The following is an 18,021-nucleotide window of genomic DNA, read 5'->3' as shown; positions in this document are numbered from 1 at the left end:
GTCGTGGGTTTAGGTGAAGGGATTTTGCAGTTATAATGAAGGCCCCTAATCAGTTGGCTTTAAGTTAATCAAAAGGGAGATTATCCTTGGTGGGCTCTACCTAATCAGATGAGCCCATTAAAAGAAATTCTGGATGACAAAGACAGGAGAAATCAGATATCCGAAGCAGCAGAGAACACTCTGTTGGCCTTGAAGAAATAAACTGCCACATGGAGAGAAAAAGAGAGGAGAAGAGAGGAGAGGAGAACTAGTATCTTTTTACTTCTATAGGTAAGTAGAAAAAATTATTGCTGCTTTTTTTTTTTAAATTTAAGAATGATGGTATTAAAACAGTTCTGGAGATGGTTGGTGGTGATGGTTGCAAACAATGTAAATACACGTAATGCCACTGAACTGAACACTTAAAAATGGTTAAAAGGGTAAATTTTATGTATATTTTATGACAATTTTTTAAAATTAAAAGAAGTTTGCAACACAGTTCTACCATTAGTTTATAAGGTGCCCACTTCACCACATCTTTCATCAGCATTAAAAATATTGACAAATGATTTTTTTTAAAATGGTGGTATTTTATAGCAAGTCTTCAATGAATTCTAATAGGAATAACATTTTCCGAGTAGACATCCAAATTCCTCCTGATGTTCTGTTATTAGACATTTTTGTCCTTTGAAATCATGTTTTTGAGGCATTTCAGGCTGTGCTTAATATCAAGTCCTGCTTTCCACAGTTTGAGTCATTTTATCCTCATCTCAGCCCAATTTCTAGGTTAAATTTTGGTCTTTGGTAAAACACATTAAATACCTCTTGTGCAACAATAACACTTGGCACCAAATGACTTTTGTTACTGGCGAGACTCTGATACTGTGCTCTATTTTTGGTAATTGGATTTCTGTTTTGTCTCCTATGTCTGAGTGTCTGTTTTGGGAACCTCCTAATATCCTAAATGCTCTATGATGGGACTCAGCCTTTCATTTAAGGGTATTTAAAGGGTCTACTACTGTGTGTTAGGCACATTTTAAGTGCTGGGGTTAAATCAGTGATTTAAAAAGAATCCCTGCCATTGTTGACTTTATAGTGCAGTAGGGGAAACAGATAGTAAATTTTAAAGTTATTAAGCTGGATGTGTGCCTGGAATGTTTGAGAAACAACAATGAGGGCAGTATGGATGGAGCAGAGAGAGCAATAGTAGAACGGAGGTAATGAAGGGCCAGATTAAGGGGAGCCGTAAAATAACTGGAGACACATTATTTTTAGAGAAATTGAGAGGCATTCGACAGTTTTCACCAGAGAAGTAATACGATCTAACTCACATTTTAAAAGGATCATTTTAGCTACATTATTGATATTATGCTCTGGATAGTCACAGGTAGAAACAGGGAGCCTACTGTAATAGTTCTGGCAAGAGAACTTCTGCTTCTGGCCAAGGAGTAACATTTTAAATTTACCTGAGACTGAATTTACCCTGCCATCTGAAACAACAAAAACTTAGGACATAATATATAAAGCAATGGTTTTTAAATATTGGACATCAGTTAGCTCAAGGTAATGGACTTTTAGAGGTAGACAACAACTGGGGTGAGCCCTCTGCTTGCCCCAGCTTACTACCTGGGGGATTTCTAGGTCACAGTGCAAGGGGAAGGCAATCTAACAGGAGCCTGGTGGTCTCACCGAATTGAAGAAATGGAGTTGAGAGTTAGAGGGCCAGCATAGCTAGACTTCTCGGAGCAGAGTACCAGAGAGAAAAGAGAGAGCATACAGAGACCTGCCTAGGGGTCTCCCTGAGTTTTCGGGTGAGTACTGATCAGCACATGCATGTGAAGAAACTACCCAAGGGCAGAGAAAGAACCACCTGCAGTTATCAGTGGAAACAGTCCCTGGGTTCACAAAAGGACCAGAATAATTTGTATTCCTACCAACCACAGTGGAAAAACCAAGTATGTCATGGGACACAGAGAACTCTGCTAAATTTTCCATTTTAGTTAGTTGTGTTTTTTTGACTTCTGAATCTCTATTGGGGTCCTTTTAAACGTCTCTATCTTTTCATTGATATTCCCTGTTTTCTTTAGACATAGTTTCCTTTAGCTCTTTGAACGTATTTAAAATAACGGATTTAAAGTCTTTTGTAAATACAACATCTGGGCTTCTTCAGGGACTATATCCACTGATTGTTTTTTGATGAATGTAGGTTATGCTTTCTTGTTTCTTGTAATTTTTTGTTGAAAACTAAATATCTCAAATAATGTGGCACCTGTGGAAATCAGATTCTTCTGCTTCCCTAGAGTTTATTATTTGGCTGCTTTTTTTCATTTGTTATTTGAGCGTTCAGTGACTTTTGGACAAATACCATAGAATGTTTCAATGTCAGAGTTTTTCAAAATCCCTATGGACATCACATTCTTCAGATTTTCCTTTTAAGCTTTTTGGTTAGTCTATCGTTTGCGTCATCATCTCATGCAGCTGTGATGTTAAAACATTCAAGAGAAGCTCTACCCTGCTCCCCTCCTGTCAAGCGTTGGGTACTGGGCAAGTTTGTGTGAAGTTGAATACAGAGCCTTGCCAGTGGTCTTCCGGGGAACCACTCGCAGACAGGCCAAGTAATGACATTTCTTTGGGAATGAGATCCTTTCTGCTCCCCCCAGTACTAAAAATGCAGGCTGTTAGTTTTCAAGGCTACTGTGGAACTGGGGAATGGGGGATGGGGCTCAAGTAAATTAAAATGCCACAAAATTCATTGCTTTTACCAGGAACCAGCTGTTTTTCTTAAATACATGTCCCCTGGATTGCTGCAAGTCCATGGTTAATTTTGAGTTCTAAAGCTGATTCTGACCATTTTTGCCAGGCTGTTTTGTTGTTTTTATGGAGGGACAAACATATACATAACACTTCCAGCATGTTAGATACAATAGGGAATATATATGTGTGTGTGTGTGTGTATATATATATATATATTTTTTTTTTTTTTTCAACTCAGTAATTCGATATAGATATTTAAAGAGCTTTGTAATTGGCTCACATGATTGTGGAGGCTGGCAAGTCCAAAATCTGCAGGGTTGACTGGCAGACTGGACTCTTATCTCCAAATACATGTCACACTCTGAGATACGGCAGGGTTAGGGCTTGAACATATGAATTTTGAGGAGACACAATATTTATTGATCACAATTTGAGATGATCAATAAATATTTGTTGGTAACAAGTCCTTCTCCCTAAGGATAATCTGAGCATGTGATCTCTGTGATTCTCCCTTGCCTCTTGGAATATGGACTTTTAGTCTGCCTTCATTTCTTACTTCGGGAAACTAAGTGGTTCAGTTACTGTCTGCGTTTGGATGTGGTTGGGTGACAACCTCATTTGCCTAGTGCATTCATATTTGAACTTTGACACATTGCATACTTCACATGAATGGATTTGAGGAAGGAAAAGTGAAGCCTATAATTAGTAGAAAATGGTGGAGGAGACACGGAAGCAAGCAAGGAGTGGCCCTAGCTTCAGCTGGTCCCTCCTTTCTTTTTCCCCAATATTATGACTTGTTTTGATTAGCCCCTGCTCTGCAGAGGTAGAGGTTCAAATCAGCAGTTCTGCAGTGGGACAGAAACCGACCCCTCTCTCCTGGCGTCCAGTCTGAGGAGAGAGGGAAGCTAGGGCTTGCTGAGAGTACCATCCCCCGGGAGATACTACCAAGACGTCTCCTAGGAGATTACCAAGTAAAGCAGGCTAGTAGCTTTTTGGAGAGCAAAGGATTCAAAGAAAATGTGAGCAGATGGAACACCAATGACTGTATGTAAAAATAATCTGGAAATGATAAAATAACATTCTTGAGTAGAATGGTGTAGGGCAAAATACAAAATATATAAAAAGGATCGGGAATAATATAAAGAATTCCAAACATACCAGAACATTTTTTTTTTCTTTAGCTGTGCTGATGAGTGCTTATCACTAATTTTTTGGTGTGGATAAATTGGAAATTTTTATGAGTTCCCTGAATAACTATTTAACACACACACACGTACTTATGCCTAAGATAATATATAGCATAAGATAATAAGATATTAAGATGAGATAATATATCATTAATATATAATTGATATAATTCTTTCTCCAGAAATACTTTTACAATGAAAGACCACATGCAAGAACGCTTCCAGGTAATAAATTAATTATGTCTATTAAGGTTAAAACCCTCAAGTCAGGGATTCTGACAGCCAGAAGAAAACTGAGTTAACTCTTCACAAAATCACCATTAACACGGCTGTTTTATTTGTATGCACTACATGCCAGGAATAGGGTTTTATGCAGCTTAAATTTTGGAGATTATTAAATCCTGGACATTTTTTCCCACCAAATTCCAGGCAGATTATCAGGCTGATGATTGCATTAAATGGATTTTAAAATGGATCATAAGAGACAAAAATAATTGGCGGGCCCATTTGACTGAGAGTGGTAAAAGGAAATAAACAACTCCCAATGGAAGATCAGTTAGCCTCCTACAGAGGAGTTGGTATTAGTGGAGCTCATGATTCCCCTTACACAGAAAGCAGAAACAGTGATGGGACAAAGTAGAGACAAGACTTGCTAAAATCAAGCTTCCATCATGTTTCTATCATATGCAAGTGCTGCGCACAAACCACATTCATGGGGACCTCAGAGAGTATTCATGCTTTTTATCAAAAGCAGTTTGATTCATATTGAGAGCAAACATGGAGAGGTTTCCTGATTGTAACTCAAAATAGCTATTAGTTAGATCAGTAAATGTAATTGATAAGAAAGTTTTGGAGTAAATTAGTATAAATATTATGCTTAACTAATGTAGTGTGTTTGAAGTTTCTCCCCCTCAGCTTTACTGAGATATAATTGAAAAATAACATTATATTAGTTTAAGGTATACAACATAATGATTTGAAATATGTATATGTTGTGAAATGATTACCACAATAAGATTAGTTACCACATCTATCACCTCACATAGTTATATTTGTGTGTGTGTGTGTGTGTGTGTGTGTGTGGTGAGTACATTGCTTTTGTTGCTTGTGCTTTGGGTGTCATATCCAAAAAAATCATTGCCAAGACCAATATCCTGGAGCTTTTCTCCCATTTTCTTCTAGAAGTTTTATGGTTTTAAGTTTTACACTTAAGCCTTTAATCTAATTTGAATTAGTTATTTTGGATAGGAGTTCGATTTCATTCTTTTGCCTGTGGATATCCAGTTTTCCCAGCACCATTTAAAGAGACCATATTTTCCCAATTGACTATTCTTATGTCCCTTGTCAAATATTAGTTGACTGTACTCATATAAGCATGGGTTTATTTCTGGGCTCTCTCTTCCGTTCTTTTGGGCTATGTGTCTCTTTTTATGTCAGCCTCATACTGTTTTGATTACTATAGCTTTGTAATATAGTTTGAAATCAATAAGTGTGATGATTCCAGCTTTGTTCTTCTTTCTCAAGATTGCTTTGGCTATTCGGGGACTTTTGTGGTTTCATATGAATTTTAGGATTTTTTTTTTCTATTTCTGTGGAAAATGCCATTGGATATTTTTTTAAAATAGGGATTGCATTGATTTATAAATCACTTTGGATAGAATGGACTTTTTGACAATATAAATTCTTCTGATCCATGAACATGAGATAGCTTTCCATTTATTTGTGTCTTTTTCAATTTTTTTCACTATGTCTTATAGTTTTCAGTGTATGGATCTTTCATCTCCTTAGTTAAATTAATTCTCAAGTATTTTATTAGTTTTGATGTTATTATAAATTGAATTGTTTATTTCTTTTTTAGATAGGTTGTTGTTTGAACTTTCTAAAAGGCAAGACTGGACCCATCAGTTAAAAGCTACCCTACATGGACACTTCAGAGAGGGGTAGATAGAAAAGGGAAGAGGCAGTATAGGACAGAACCATGTATTTAAAGACAAGCAGTCATTAATAATAGAAAGAAAATTAAATACAGTTTCTTCTCTTAATAAAAATAAAAATAAAAATCTGTGTTTCATGTTCCTCTAAATTGGTATTTATTTTCATATAAACTTTCTGTAGACTATGAATATATTTGCATCAAAATTATTTATTTAAGAATTTCTCTTATTTTTATTTTCAATTTTTAAAACTTTTGTTTATTTAAGTGTATTTTTCTAGGACCCATCAGATCCAAGTCAAATAGTTGTTTCAATCTAGTTGTAGAGGGCGCAGCTCACAGTTGTCCATGTGGGTACCAAACCGGCAACCTTGTTGTTAAGAGCACTGCGCTCTAAACAAATGAGCTAACAGGACGCCCAAGAATTCTTTAATGTAGACTAAACCTAAATCAGATGTGCTGATTTTCACTTGTGTCCAAATCAGTCTGAGCCTCCAGAGACACTCACAAAGTGTTCCATACCAAACCAAGAGATTTGGTGTGTGCCTGTGTATCTGTGCCCATCGTAAGTGCTTGTCATGGGAATGAGGGAAACATGGAGGGATTATTTTAAACTGTAGAAACAAGTTCCTTAGGGTGTTTCAACAAGGCTCTGAAGGGATATTTATGGGAGATCCCATAATAATCCCACTAGTACTTACCAGTATTGACTGATTGACTAAAAGTTTTCTAGGTGCCAGGTACTATATTAAGTGCGAAGATACAATCATTAGCAAAACAGAGTCCTTGACCTCATAGCTTTTATAGTCTGTGCACACTGGAGAGGTTTCCAGGTAAATGTGGGTGTGGATCTTATATTCTGGGCCTTTGGATGCTAACTAACTACTCCGGGGTGTAGATTAAGTTTAACATTCACTATTTTACTTATGCATCACTTTATACGGATACAGTTGAAGGAAATTATAGACAACAAAACATAAAGGCAGCGCCTCGTATTTTCTGAGAAACTCTCCTTTTCCATCAAGGGAGAGTTCATCTGGATTCATTCCACAGAGAACTCATTAGTGTTGGCATCTTATTTCTTCTGCCCCATATGGTTACTATTTTCATTTTGCTCTTGGTAGCAGAGTACCAAATTAAAATCGCTGAAAATAAGCTCAGAGAAGTCTTGGGAAGAACAGACTACAAAAGACAGAGGGTGAAGAGAGAAAGGAAGACAATTTCATGGCCACTTTCTATTGGACATTGGTGGGGAAAATGCAGAAGAGAGGTTGACATTCTGCACCTTTATTATCAGAACTTTGCTCTAAACTCCAGGAAGGCTTTCTGATGGATTACTCTTAGACCCAGCGTTATAGCAGCCGTTCTCAAAGTGTTGTCTCTGGACCAGCAGCATCAGCATCACCTGTGAACTTATTCAAAATGCCAATTCTCAGGCCTCATCACAGACCAAGGAACCAGAAACTCTGGGACAGGGGCCTAGCCAAATGTGTTTCAACAAACATTTTGTCATGTCCCCTTATAATAAATCAATTGAGACAAAAGATGGATTCTTCTCCTCATAGTATGTGAAGTTAACTGTAGGAAAGAATTAATTAATGATGCCACTAATCATAAACTCATACTGAACAAGAACCCCAAACAGTGAAGGAACACTGAAAAAATACACTGAAGATCAGGAGTAGAGGAAATGAATTTGTAGGTGATAAAGAGATGGATGGGATGTGGGAGAATCTTTGTCCTTTGCTCCTCATTTGTGCATTCGTACTGAGTACCTAGGCCAGGAGAAGATGGATAAACTAATTCTCACTCCAAGGAGTTTCATGGTATGGGTGGAGAAAAGCGGAATGTAAGTAGAGTGACAAGACAAGATGGCAGTGCTGTGGTCAAGTTCACCAGATACTGAAGTTTTGGAGAACAGAAGAAAGAGGAGTTAGTTCTCTCTGGATCAGTGGAGATATGAGGTGGGTTGGAAATTCCTCTGTGGAGATGCTATCTGAATTTGAAAGGACAATGAGAAATTCCCCAGGTAGAGAAAAGGCAATCCAGGCAAAGGGAATGGCATGGACAAAAGCACATATAAGATGAGGCTGTCCTTCAAGTTTTTCCTGTGTCTCTCTGGGGCTTCTGATCATGTGGAACCCTCAGTGCAGCCAACAGAAGTAAACATCTGTCCACAAATCTTTGTCTTTTAATGAAAGTTGCAAGTTTTTTTCCATTATTATTTAAGAAATACTGGGGCTAATTTACTTTGTGCTATTTTTGCCAACCTCCAGATCTTTCTTTACCATTATTTTAGTTTTTAATTGTTGTAAAAAGTGTGTCGTATAAAATTGACCCTCTTAGCCATTTTTAAGTGTACAGTTCAGTAGTGTTAACAATATTTACATTATTGTGTAAAAACTCCAGAGAGCTTGAGTTATTTTACTCTTCAAAATGCTGACTACTTGAAAGTTACTAACTCTGAGAAAGCCTGCTCCATTATAATATTTAATAATTATAAAGCTAGTATTTCCAGGAAGCTTACTATGTGCCAGGCACTGTTCATGCATCAAGTCATTTGATTTTATACCAACTCTGTAAGATGTATGCTATTATTGTCTTCATTTTATAGGTGAGAAAAATTGAAGCACAGAGAGGTTAATAACTTGTCATGGGTCAGACAGTAATAAATGGCATATGCTATACAGATCTTTACACCATTACCTTTCTTCTGTAAGAATGGTGTCTTCTTGTTACTAGGGCAGTAAATAGCTATACCAGTTTACAATCTGACCTACAATGCACAAGGGTTCTCTTCTTCACATCCATGCCAGCATTTGTTTTCTCTTGTCTTTTTCATGATGTTAATTTCTTTTCCACTCTTTTTGCTCTTTGTGTTTCAGTTTGGGTAATTTCTATTGACCTATCTTCAAGGTAGATATTAGTTGACTTTTCCTCAGCTGTGTCAAGTTTACTTATGAACTTGAAAAAGCTGCTCATCTCATGCCATACTTTTTATTTTCAGCATCTCTATTTAACTTTAGCACTTCCATATTTCATATTTCTTCTGAAATTTCCCATCTGTTCATAGATGTTGTCCACCTTTTTCATTAGATTTTTTAACATGTTATTTACTCCTGGCCATTTAAAAGTCCCTCTTTGATAGCTCTCACATTTAGATTATCTCTGAGTCTGGTTCTGTCAATTGCTTTGTACCTTGATAGGGGGTTATCTTCTTCTTCTTGTAAGTCATATAATTTTTGATTGAATGCCAGACATTTTCTGTAGAACCGGAGCGATTTAGGTAGAGTATTTGTGACTGGAAATTGACACGCCTGTTCTCAGGCAGTTGAGCATGGTAGATGGAGTTATCTAGTTAGGTGAGCTGGCCTTGCCATTGCCAAGATTACTTTAAGTGTACCATAGATTTCAAATTCCTCTGATGATGCCTTATGCTTAGGGTGAGGTCTGGAATGCTGGAGGATTTTCTCTATGTTCCACCCTATGTTCTCAACCATCCCTATACTAGTGTAGGCACCACAGGTAGTTTCTCTCTGTGTTCTGGCCTCTCTGCCAATAACAGACTGCTGTTACTTGTTACTTGGTGTTTTCTAGGGTGCTGGTGAGGGGCAGGGTTGTTCTTTGTCCTCTTCATCTTCAGTCTTAGGTTAGGTTTATATTTCTGGGCCTTGGAGGTTGCGATTTTCTTAGGATTGCTGCTTCTCCTCCTTTTCAAATTCTACTTTGTATCCATGGCAGGTCCTGTGTGGGAAAGATTTTCCTGCCCCTCCTTCAGTCTTACAAGACCTCTAAAAGCATTGGTATAGAATTCTGGGCTGAGGATTGTTAAATTTTTAGCTGTGTTCTTTTTACATGCATGTATATGGCCCAAAGACCTCTTATGCTCTGGCACAGAAGACAGTCAGAATGTCCAGTCTCTGCTCTGGAGGAATTGTGCCTCCTTAGATTCCTCCCCAATTCCGTGTTGCCAATCACAGTACCCCATCACCCTAGCCTCTGGTAAGATCAACCTAGGTCCTCCCTGACATAGTATTCTGGCTATAATGATTGATTCAGAGGTGAGCATGTGAGAGAAGGAGGAACAAAATATTTCTTCAGAAATTTCTATAACAGATGAAAAATTCTCTACTGGGATCAAGGAGCTGGAAGAATATGGATTGAGGACTCACACCTGCCATCTTCCCCACAGCTTAAAGGAAATCCTGTGTGCAGTAGGAGACAAGCAAACAAGCCTGAAAGATTGGGAGAAATAGTCCTGGCAGCATCAAGTCTCTAATTCCAGGACATAAAGTCTTCGGAATTTCTCTGGTTCCTTTGGTTCTTTTTTCATGTTTTATCCACCCCATTTACCAAAAACTCTTGTTTAAGTTGGTTTTATTTGGGTTGGTTGTTGGTTCAAAAAGTATCCTTTCTCATTTACACTCTAGGTGACTTTCAAGTCTTGCTGTTTTAAAAACACTAAAAAGAAACTCAATGTAGATACATTTTTTTTGCATATATGCGCGCTCTCTTTTCTCATTAAGAAACATGTCCATAGAGGTTGTTGGGTCAAAGAATGTGCAAATGACAAAGGCTTTTGATGTGTATTGTGAAATTACCTTCAGAAAGATTATCCATTTACAGTTTCTAAAGGAGTGTTTCTGTCCCAATTTCCATACAGTTACAATACTGAGTAGTATTAATTTTTTTAAAATTCCCAGTTAGATAGAGGTTTTCTGCTTTTTTATTGATACTGCTCCCATATCTGTGTCCCCAAATATGTCTTAATTGAATAATAAAAAGATAAAAAGATCAAATGAGGATGGGAATTTGGAATGAAAAAAAGGGCAGAGCCCAAAATTTGTTCTGCGAGTGTCACCACTGTGAATACTCAGCCCTGGCTTTCCCCAAGAACAGGTATTAGGGACTGGCTGAGTCAGTATGAATGCTTCAGGGAAACATTCATTTGAAGTGAACAGAAGCCCTACCCTGGTCCCCCGCCTTAGCCTGAGGCCCCAGCAGGTGATTGGCTGGAGCTTGAGTGGTAGCACCACACCCGACCTGAGGAATGAATATATAGATGCTACAGCAGACCCCTTGTTCCTGATGCTGAGGACTGTCTCACCCACAAAGATGTGGGTTCAGCTCCTCGGAATATTGGCTCTATCACCAGCCATTGCAGAAAAACTCCTTCCGTAAGTGCTTGATGTCAGTTATTTAGGGCAGGTGGCTTCTTTGTCTATCTTTCTCAAACATAAATATAGGGGAGAGGAGATAACCTTTGGTTTATTTTAATTTGTTTCTCATCTTTTCTGTTCTTTGGTTACATTTCTTTTTTACCCAGAGACAAAAGTTGAGACCTAGGAGGAAGCTTTAAAAAAAGACAATATGAAAATATAGTAGACTCCCTGTACCCTGTTCTCTGTAATAGAACTAATTTTCTCTTTGGTACCCTAGGCCTAGATTCTCATTGATGGTCTCCTTATTGTGGGAGGTTTAAGGCTGTGTACTGTGTTATCTGTTACTTGTCTGCTTCTCCCTTACAGAAAATAAGGTTCATAAATGCAGGGGCTCAGTCTGTTTAATTCACTGCGGTATGCTGAGTGTTTACGAGAGGGCGTGTTGTTTCATTGAATGGATGAATCATTATTGTCCTGAAATCCTTTTGCTCCCTTAATAGAAACTACCTGGTGACATTACCAGCCAATCTTAAATTTCCCTCTACTCAGAAGGTTTGTTTGGATCTGAGCCCTGGATATTATGATGTAAAATTCACTATTACTCTGGAGACTAAGGACAAAACCCAGAAGTTGCTAGAACACTATGGACTGAAGAAGAGGCAGTTACACTGCATCTCGTTTTTGGTAAGTATAGACTTAGCCCCAACTCTAATCCCTTACTTTCCTGTTATCCTCCCTAGGCATCCACTATAGTCTAACTTTAAATATGATTTCGGTTATCTTACTTTTGCTAAGGCCTTTAAACCTATCTCCCCTAATTCTAACTTTGATTCCTGGCCATAATTTATTCATGATTTTCTTGACCTTGGATTTCTTCTTTTAGTTCCTGACCTCTGATGATTGTTCCCCTTCTTCTTCCTGGCAACCTGTATTCTAGCTCTACCCTTGCTACCCCCATCTAACTCAGTTCCTTCATTTTGTCCTCCCATTCTTGGGTTGAGACCAGTAGATTCTTTTCCCCCAATCTCCTGCTCCTCACCAGAACTCCCCTCTCTTGGCCAGGTACCACCTCCTGCAGGTGGCACGGAAGAAGTAGCTACAATCCGGGTCTCGGCTACTGGAAATAACATCAGCTTTGAGGAAAAGAAAACAGTTCTCATTCAAAGGCAGGAACATGGCATCTTCATACAAACTGACAAACCTATCTACAACCCAGGACAGCGAGGTAAGAGTCACACATATGGGATTGGACAAAAGACGGGGAAACAGCTGCAGACATCCTTAAAGAGAGCCTTTATGGTTTGGTGGTAGGCCTATGGACTAACGAGTGCAGAAGAGAGGAAGATCTGGAGGGATGAAGTGTTAATGGGTGTTGAATATATGCCATGTTCCACAAGCAAAGGAGTAGTGGTTGGAGTGGCTATTGTATGTGTGTATCTAAAATAGAGGTACACGTTTCTCCTGGAATGGAATTTGGCAAGTGTAATTGGATTGCTGCGTCCTCCAGCAAGCTGCTTGTATACAAAATGTACCAATGTACATTTGACTTGAGCTCCTGTTATTTGTATTTATTCTTTCTTATTATACTTAGAGGGGCATTCCATTCAGAGGTTTCAATCAGCAGCCTTGAAGCGTAACTGTTGAGGGGCTTTATTTATCTCTCGGACTAAGTTTTTTTTTTTTTTTTAAAGGAAAACCTGATGGGGTTTTGCTGGCTCAGAATTATGTGTAAGGAAATAGAAAGGGTGGAAGAAAGAAAGATTCTGAGAGGGGAAATGACACCTGTTCCCTAATATGTGTTCTACTAATGATACCTGTTCCTTCCTAGTGCACTTTCGCATTGTCACCCTGAACAGCAACTTTGTTCCAGTGAATGACAAGGTGGGAATTTTGTTGGGAAGAGGGAAAGTGAAAGGAGTAGGGCAGACTGAGAGAGAACAGAGAAAAGAAGAGATTCTTTCCAAGGGTGTGAGGAGATGGGACCCTTTGAGATGCAGAATGTCGGTGGGAATTGAAACACAAGTCTAAACCCCCCTACCCCCAGTCTGCCTGAAAACAAGCAGGCATGTCTAGTTCTCAGGTTTGATTGCTGAGAACATCAATGAGGTTAACATTCTTGAGAGATGGTTTCATTCGCTGTTGTTTTAAAAGAGTTTTTGCAAACTTCAAGACTTTCTCCCCTCCAATGACACCAAGTGGCTTTGCAGTTCAAATATTAAGAAATAATTCAGGAGTGTGTCTAACAAAAGGAAGACATAAGAATATCCATCCCACCATCTTTTTTGACTATGAGACAAGGTCATTTATAAAGTAGACAATTCTCTTAAGGCAGCATTTAAAAAGTGCCAAAGGTAAAAATATGGTAACATTTAGTGAATACTTAAATTTTCCTTGAACAACTTGATCCCTCGAATCATAAGCCTTGTGATAGGTTTGATTTCAATTCAGGGCTTGTGTCATTTCTACATGATTGTGAAATGCTTCGCTCTCACACATCCCTGCTGCCTTCTTTCTCCTTTAGTCACAGCCCATATATTCAAATGAAACTTTTAAAGATAATTATAGGGGAAGTATTACTTTTATTTCCATTTCCATATTCTCAGAGCTTCTATTTTCTTTTCCTACCTACAGGGAGGTTATGAGTTTATTGAACAGTAGCTTCCTCCACCACGACTTTTTTCCCCAGTTTAGAATTCTTTTTAATTTCTTCTTCCTGTCACCTGTATCCTTTCTTTACCAAAAGTCTAATATAATATTGAGTAGTTATTTCTTAATGGACTTTTGATTCCAGAGGAGAAAAAGGGAAATGCAAAGGTGAAAGTGTGGCTGCAGGCAGTTATCTCAGACTGTGCGGCACCTTCAAGGTCAATCTCAAAACTATCCCTGTTGCATTATCCTTCCTCTGCTCATATTATGCTGGATTACTGAGAGGTGCTCTGATTTCCAGTTCTGCTCTATTTCTGATGTAAAATTACTCCTTTCTCCCTACTCCATTTCTCTAGCCACCCCTTGCCACCAAGTCCCAGTTTGAAACACTGAAAATTTGAAACGCTTAATTTGCAACTCCAATTGGAAACACTGAATTTAACAAAAGGAATTTTACTAAGAAACTGAGAGACAACAATTATGCTTCTACAGATCACAGTGTTTTATCTTCAGGCAACTAAAGTATACCTGAGATTAACTGACCCTGTCTAGTTTGGTTGCTACACCCATTGATTCAGAAACCTCAGGCAGCTTCCAGTTGGAAATGTTATCTTCCTAGTTGAACACTTGTTTCCTTCCAGAGCTTACTCTGGGTAACTGGTATCCTCTCTCTTGAGTCCATCTGTGAGAAAAATACTTTGTTATCTGAGGAAGTGTTCTTTTTCTGGAATTTATTGGATTCCGCCTTAATCTCAGTGATATCTGCCTCCTTACTGTCTACATAGCCCTGGTTTGTGGACGTCCTATCCTCCCTTGATCCTGAAGGGAAGCAGAATAGGCCACCCCAAAATGTACCACTTTGGCATGAGGATTATTTTGAGCTGAAGGCTCTGCAGACTCAGGAAAAACTTTTCCTTTTCCCTTAATTGCCTAAACAAATTTAGATAGGGGGCCTGACCCAGAAAGAGAGCTATTACCAAAGATAACTTTTTCATCTGGAAGACTTCACCTGCATGGTGGGGCAAACATCTGATTATTAAACATCTGCTCTTCTTATCTTCCTGGGAATTGCCCTCCTCCGTTTTGAAGCCCCAGACTCTATCCCGTTCCTTAGCTCAGGATGGCAAATAAACCTCAATTGCCTGCTCCCTTTGAGTCTTATTGTCTTTGTGGAGCTCCCGTATGTACAATATTAAATTAGTTTTTCTCCTGTTTATCTTTCTTATGTCAATTTAATTATTAGACCAGCCAAAGAACCTAGAAGGGAAGAAGGGGAAATTTTCCATTCCTACAGTCCTTCTGTCTCATTTTTGGCTTTCCTGAAGACTTGCCATTACGCTTAATATCAAGGCTGACATTTGTATTTAGTGACGCTCTGCTTCTTCACTGGTTGGCATCACATGGTACTTGGTCCAAAAATCAATGGCAAGCACCAACTAGGTTTCATTCCAACTCCTTTCCATGTGAGAGCCAAACTTTGTGCCCTCTCTGAGACCCCCATGTCTAAATTCCAGTTTTCAATCTCACTTAGTTGCAAGTCCTTTTAAGAGGATGCAATACTAATTTGAAAGCCCTGGGTCCAGTAAATTAACAGTCTCTGGTTAGATTTTTAATTATGTTCACACCCTAGACATTGCAATTATCTATTTCCTTGGCCATGATTTTATAAAATTTTATTACAAAAAAAAATCAGAACATCTTGGGGTGACTGGTTAGCTCAGTTGGTTAGAGCGTGGTGCTGATAACACCACGGTTGCTAGTTTAATCCCTGCATGGGCCACTGTGAGCTGCCTCCTTAAAAGAGTCAACTATGCTATTGTAGCATCAAAGCAATATATAACCAATGACCATGGCCGTTTCCCAATAAAAAAATAAAAAACAAAACAAAACATCTTACACAAACAAAAACATCACAGTAAAAAGATAATTCTCTCATAGAAAAATTATCATGAGCAGTCATTTTATTTTCAACTTTTTATTATTAAAATTTTCAAAAATAACACCAAAGATCCAACATTTGTTTTGTTTTGCCACAATTGTTTTAATCTATCATTTTTTTGCTAAATCATTCAAAAGTACATGGTAGGCATTGTAACATGTTACTCCTAAATACTTTAGCATGTATCTTCAAAAAGAATATCTTAAATAATCATGATTTCATTGTTACACCTAAGAAAACTAACAATAATTATTTAATATCATTTAATATGCAGTCCTACATTAGTTTTCTCCAAATGACTTTGAGGTTTTTGGTTTTTTTTTCAAATTAGGAGCCAAAAAATTCCATGCATTATATTTGATTGTCATGTTTAATTTTTTTTCCTTACTATAAAATAACCCCTTATTTTTTCATTACATTGACTTTTTTTTTTCTGAGAGAGATCAGGATAGATGGCTTTTAAAATATCCTCATTCTGAAATATGACATTGACATTGAATCCTAGTTGTCTTATAGAATATTTGACATTCTTTATTTGTCTGATTATTTCCTTATTGTATAATTTAACTTGTTCTCCTGTCTTCTGGAAGTAGGTATGAGGTGTTAATTAGCTTTAAACTAAACAGTTTTGGCAAAAATATTCAGTAGATAATGCTATGAAACTCAAATGTCTCTCTTCATGAAGCACATAATGTCCGGTTTTCCATTAGTGATGATGAGTTTGATTATTGGTTAAGGTGGTGATAGCCTAATTTGCTCAATGTAAAGCTATATCTTTTTCCTTTGAAATTGGCAAGTAATTTTGGGGTGATATTCAAACTCCTAGCCCAATGACCTGCTCCCCACCAACTTAATGGGTTTAGCATCCCTTTCCTTGAGGAAACTATACATGATCCTTTAATGGAGCTCTTTTAAATAAAATTGTTTTTAGAAAATTTTTTGCAATGCTTGAAAGTAAGGATCCTGCCCAGTAGCATTCAGACAGCAGGAGACGTGGCCAGGAGAGAGTTGGCTCAAAGAAGAGGTTTAAACAATGGAGAGCCTCGATAACTATGGTGTACACCTGAAAGTAACATAATATTCTATGTTAGCTATATTTTAATAAAAAGCTTAAAAAAACAAACAGACAATGGGGAGCCTCCAGGTGCTAACACTTCTCTTAGGGCATTTTATAGAAGAGCTGGTCACAGAGCACTGAAGGCTGCTGACAGGTCTAAAACTCCATTTCTTCAAATGTTTGGAGACTGGCAACCCTTTGAGAAAATCTCTTTTCTCCCCTCTCCTAGCCAATAAGCCTTTGCCCCATTGTTACTCTTATCAGGGCACAAAAGAGCCATTTGAAAGGAAGGAGTGGGCCACAGAGAAAGAAAGAGGCCTTTGTGAATGTTTTGCTTTCAGCAAGCCTATCCTTATTGCTTATCCTGCTTTAACCCACATTATCTTGTTTTCCTTTTCAGTATTCCATAGTGGAACTGCAGGTAAGTAGAAGTTTCTTTTTCTTTTCTGTCAGTTGTGGAGAAGGACAAATGAGAGTTTGGTGCTAAACTTTGAAGCCAGAAAGAACTCTGGCCCAGAGCCTGAGGCTGCCCCCGCACCCAAGTGCCCACAATTCCACCTAAACCATGCTTCTTCTCTTGCGTCTGCCCTCTCAGTCCTAAACCTCTGTGGATAAAGTCAGCAACCTCTGCTGTGACTAACCCTCCCACTCTGATTCCTGTAACTCTTCTGTGCTATGCCTGTTCAACTAGCCTTTGTTCTGTACTCCTCTTAGTCTTCGGTAGTAAGCTCTTGTTATAGACACTTGACAGTTAAATGTGACATGAATACCTGTGAGAAGTATTAAGACAGAAACGGGCTAGAAGCATGAATTCTCCACAGCATCCCCTCCATTCTTCCATTACGTTACCTATCTCTCAGGTATCTTACAATCAATCCCCTCAGCATTGTCCCTTAATAGGAACCAAGAATAGAGCAAACACTCTTCATAAAGGACATCCTAAAGCCCACTTTCTGAAACTGGTCATAACACCTTAGAGGACTCAGTCTGATCATTTGAAACCACAAGGACCCTTTTCTTCCCAAATGGGGGCTGGACCTATAGGTAAATTTATCTCATTCAGTGATGAAGACAATTATAAATAACCCAGGGAGCTGTTCTTCCCGGACACAGACAGTAGGGGATTCTTGAACTGCTTTTTGCAGTGCAAAGTGGGAATCAGACAGGCAGGCACGTCATGAAGTTTCTTTTTAATGGACACAGGATCCAAATAACAATAGGATCGCACAGTGGCTGGAAGTGATGCCCGAGCAAGGCATTGCAGAGTTATCCTTCCAGTTGGCACCAGAGGCAATGCTGGGCACCTACACAGTGGTGGTGGAAGAGGACAAGAACTTTGGCACCTTCAGTGTGGAAGAATATGG

The 18,021-nt window shown here is 38.4% G+C and overlaps 1 protein-coding gene across 1 annotated transcript in view; it reads left to right on the top strand.

Moving 5' to 3' along the window:
* The first annotated feature begins 12,847 nt into the window (after positions 1-12,847).
* A2ML1 (alpha-2-macroglobulin like 1) overlaps positions 12,848-18,021 on the top strand; it is a 35,441-nt gene continuing 30,267 nt past the window's right edge. The window contains exons 1-3 of the mRNA XM_019713468.2: positions 12,848-12,896; positions 17,058-17,078; positions 17,861-18,020. Coding sequence (XP_019569027.2) covers positions 17,900-18,020 — 121 coding nt within the window. The 5' untranslated portion in view covers positions 12,848-12,896; positions 17,058-17,078; positions 17,861-17,899. The remainder of the gene's footprint in view (positions 12,897-17,057; positions 17,079-17,860; position 18,021) is intronic.

This window comes from Rhinolophus sinicus, linkage group LG02 (genome assembly GCF_036562045.2).
Source record: "Rhinolophus sinicus isolate RSC01 linkage group LG02, ASM3656204v1, whole genome shotgun sequence".
Lineage (NCBI taxonomy): Eukaryota > Metazoa > Chordata > Mammalia > Chiroptera > Rhinolophidae > Rhinolophus > Rhinolophus sinicus.
Note: the sequence above shows the minus strand (reverse complement) of the source record. Positions and strands in the feature narration are given on the sequence as shown.